Source organism: Cupressus sempervirens, chromosome 2 (genome assembly GCF_028749045.1).
Source record: "Cupressus sempervirens isolate cs-2001-9-10 chromosome 2, ASM2874904v1, whole genome shotgun sequence".
Lineage (NCBI taxonomy): Eukaryota > Viridiplantae > Streptophyta > Pinopsida > Cupressales > Cupressaceae > Cupressus > Cupressus sempervirens.
The window spans coordinates 627,897,817-627,901,728 of record NC_143119.1 but is presented as its reverse complement, the minus strand read 5'-3'; the positions used below and the strand labels follow the sequence as shown (position 1 = coordinate 627,901,728).

The window sequence follows — 3,912 nt, the reverse complement described above, 5'->3', positions numbered from 1 at the left end:
CTTCTTATTTGGATAAATCAGTAAGCTATGAATTATTTATTTTAGAATTATTATTATTTTAATTTAGAAAATATAAATATTCATAATTCAAGTAGACGCATGTCAGAGTATATCAATATTTAGTGTAGAAATAGTACTGAATTCATTACAATATAAGGGTAAAGTACAAAACGATGTCTCTGCAGCTGAATAACAGTAGATGGAGTGTCTACTTGATTTGGCAGGATTCAAACAATTAATCTACTTGTACAATTGTGAGCACTAAAACTATATCTCCGATCAAGAGAGATAGAAACGGCCATGGCTTTGAACAGTGAGTCATAAGAAATTGAGCCCACAGAGCTTTCCAACTCTTGCGATAGCAATTTATGCATAAAACAACGTCATCAATTGGCTTGAATTTGGGCATATCTGTGTCTGTCACCATAGAATTCCAAAGCTTAGCAATGTCCTCGTCACTTCCAAGCTTATTGACGATGATGATGTCCTCTCCTCTCAGGTTAGCCACGCCTTCACTGGTGTTAATCAGATCATTCATCAGAATGGCGTACCTTGTAATGGGTTTTTCCTCGTCTTGGGAGCAGATTTCCAAGGCAATTAGATTTCTGATTATCACTTCTGATCTATTATCTACTTTAAATTGAGGCAAATATAGTGTGTGATTAGCTTCCTAGAACTCAATATGACTAATTCCTTTCTTTTTACCTTCCAATTTCTTGAATTTCACCCCCACACGTTTTAGTTCCTCTACAGTTGTAGGAACATATTTCGATGTGTTCCCAATGGCATTTCTGACGCACATGATGCAAACAACTGGGGACAAAACTAGTAAGATTGTCCCATATACTAATACCTTCAATAGCCCTTTTATACAAGATAGATAATCAGGAGAGATTCCGTGCGGTTGGCTGTCAAAAAAAAGTATGTTATATTTATTACATTAATTAGGTTAGTTTCTATGTTTAAATTAGATAAATAAAATTAGTTCAATATATAGTTGTGAGAAGTTATTCCCGTAAGTAATTGTTGCAAGGGAAAATAATTGTTGTAAGAGAAAATAAGACTATATAAAGATGCTCAGACATCAATGTAAATATTCATATCACTCCAGTATAATATTCAGTATCATTTCAATATCATTGTTAGTTTCAATTCTGTATGTTTCCGAATGTATTTAGAAAATCTGAATTAATAGTTTCAACATTTTATATTTTTGTTCTTTCATTTTATATTTTCAGTTTCACACTCTTTAGACCTATTACAGTGGTATCAAAGTAGGTTAATGAATGGGGAGAAGAGTGCTTTTAATAGATTTTCGATGACCAGACCCTATTTGTTGTGAATAAAATAGGAGGTTGGAGGTAATGGACATTGGAGGATTTCTAATCATCTCGAGCTAGCTTCTCACTTAGAGATGATTATTGCATGGAAAGCAACTATTTGTGTCCTTGTAAAGATAGGACTTGGAAAACTCATCCCTAAAGATAAGAGGGGACTTGATGGATTTGTGTTCCTGAAGAAAAGAGGGGGCTTGGCTATGTGATTGTCCTTCTATTGAGTGAGGGGGGGCAGGATTTCAAAAATAGCATTAGAGACACTCGGAGGAGATGTTGCCTTTTGGAAGAAAGATGTCCATATGTTAGTGGTGATTGTTTCTATGACACTTGAGGATGCATTAGACACACTCGGAGGAGATGTGGACTTTCAGAGGAAAGGCGTCTCATGTGCAGCACAGAGGAGGCATCAGGCACACTCCATGGAGATGTGAAATTGTGGAGGAACTATGTCTCATTGTGTAAGGGAGGTGGAAACAATGTTATTGTGAGGTCAACTTCAGGATTTATAGTCTGAAGTTGGGATATTGGGATAGGAGGGCAACTTCAAGATTAGGATTTGCAATATGAAGTTGCAGAGAGGGAGACTACTTTCAAAGATTGGTGAAGGAGCTCAACTTTAGGATTTGGATTTGCAATCTGAAGGTGCAAACTACTTTCAAAGATTGGTGAAAGAGCTTCATCAAAGTTTCCAAAGGAATAATATTGGTGAAGGCTTTTCACTTTTATTGGATTAATGTAATAAGGGGGGAAAATGTTGGACTTATTACATTAATTAGGTTACGTTAGTTTATAATAAGCGAGAATGTTAGATTGTTGAATTAATGTAATAAGGGGGGAATGTTAGATTTATTACATTAATTAGGCTAGTTTCTATGTTTAGATTAGATAAATAAAATTAGTTCAATATATAGTTGTGGGAAATTATTCCTATAAGTAGTTGATGTAAGGGAAAATAAGACTATATAAAGATGCTCAGACATCAATGTAAATATTCATATCATTTCAGTATAATATTTAGTATCATTTCAATATCATTGTTAGTTTCAATTCTGTATATTTTTGAATGTATCTAGAAAATCTAAATTGATAGTTTCAGCATTTTATATTTTTTCTCTTTCTTTTTATATTTTTAGTTTCACATTCTTTGGGCCTGTTATAATGTAGTCATGACATCTATGCAGTTGGCTACAACAAGAAAAAATAATATAGGAACAAGTCCCTAGAAGGCAACTAAAGCAATCAAGAGAAATTCCCTGATGCGTTTGGTTGTCAACAATGTAGTCATGAAGTAATTGCAAGATATGAGATTCGACCTTTTTCTCGGGCTTGTACTACCAATCATTCACCTTATCTACTACTTTGATGGGAGACAAATTCTTCAGTGTTGACTCAAACTAGTCTTCAATATCTGGCCTAATTTCTGTCAAAGTCCAAAATGGTAGTTGGTTTTCCATCTTGAGGACATCTTTAGCAATATTTGTTAACTCTCTGCTTAGAATACTATTGATGGAGGCCAACGGCCCTTTCTGTGGATCATCTTCATCTTCATCAATATCTCCAAACTTTTGGAGGATTTGTACAAGGAAACAAGCATCCCTTGCTATCATCCACGCACACACTTCATTTGTAACTTCAAATCCCTTGGCATAGCTCTTCTTTATTATTTTCTCTTCCTTCTTGAAACTTTCCATCACTGATATCAAGCCACCTTCTTTCTTAATATAGCATTCCTTTTTCTCCTTTTCTCTCTTAACATCAACCTTTTTCTTTTTCTTTGTTTGCTCTAGCATTTCATCCCCTTCATTGTCTCCCTCTTCGATATGACATGCACTAATTATGACTCTCCAAGCCATCTTTGATTTTAAAGTGCACATATCTTGCCACTTTTTCCCTGAGGGATTCCATCCGGGTAGGCGGTTTCTCCTTTCCTCTGAAATGGTAAGGGCCCAAGAATCGGGCTTGAGGATGATAGAACTCCTTAGTGTCATCTCTCAGTAGAGACTCTAGAACCCTATGAATCAGACCAGAGGGAGCCTTGTCTTGCCCATTGTAGGATTCTTCTGGTCTCATTTCATCCTTTAAACTCGATTCAACTTCAACAACCCACGAGTATTTTGGCTCCATTTCCATTTCCTAACTTAAAATATCCACTCTGCACTCTTTACAATATGATGAATGTTTTCTCTACTTCACAATAAAGATACTCATGGAGGGGAATCTTCATGCTCAATCACACATTGCTTATTAATAAAAAACTAGACTAAAGTTGTGAAAATTTCCACTGCAAAATGTCGTGTTTCACTTGCCCTTCAAGAATTTGAGGCCCATTTGGTTGCTAGAATAGGACTGGAATAGGAAGAGAAAATTAGAATATGTTTTATATTTACTATTTGGTATACTCAATCAGAATTGGGAATAGGAAGACATATTCCAATTTTGCCCCTAAAATGAGCATATGTCTATGCCAAAAAATAGTTGGAACTAGAATAGCCATTCCTATTCCCAATCAATTTTTTTATAAAAATAAATAAAATTTAATTCCATTCCCATTCCATTTTTCTATTCTAATTTTTAA

At 35.0% G+C, this 3,912-nt stretch overlaps 1 protein-coding gene and 1 pseudogene across 1 annotated transcript; both read right to left on the bottom strand.

Moving 5' to 3' along the window:
* Positions 1-208: 208 nt before the first annotated feature.
* On the bottom strand, positions 209-802 carry LOC149574936 (UPF0481 protein At3g47200-like; annotated as a pseudogene).
* A 1,929-nt stretch (positions 803-2,731) lies between these two features.
* On the bottom strand, positions 2,732-3,467 carry LOC149574935 (UPF0481 protein At3g47200-like). The gene is made up of 2 exons (XM_089815980.1): positions 3,179-3,467; positions 2,732-3,048 (listed from the first exon to the last, which is right to left on the bottom strand). Exons 1-2 carry the CDS (start codon positions 3,465-3,467, stop codon positions 2,732-2,734), a joined length of 606 nt encoding a protein of 201 aa, XP_089672106.1.
* Between the last annotated feature and the right edge of the window lie 445 nt (positions 3,468-3,912).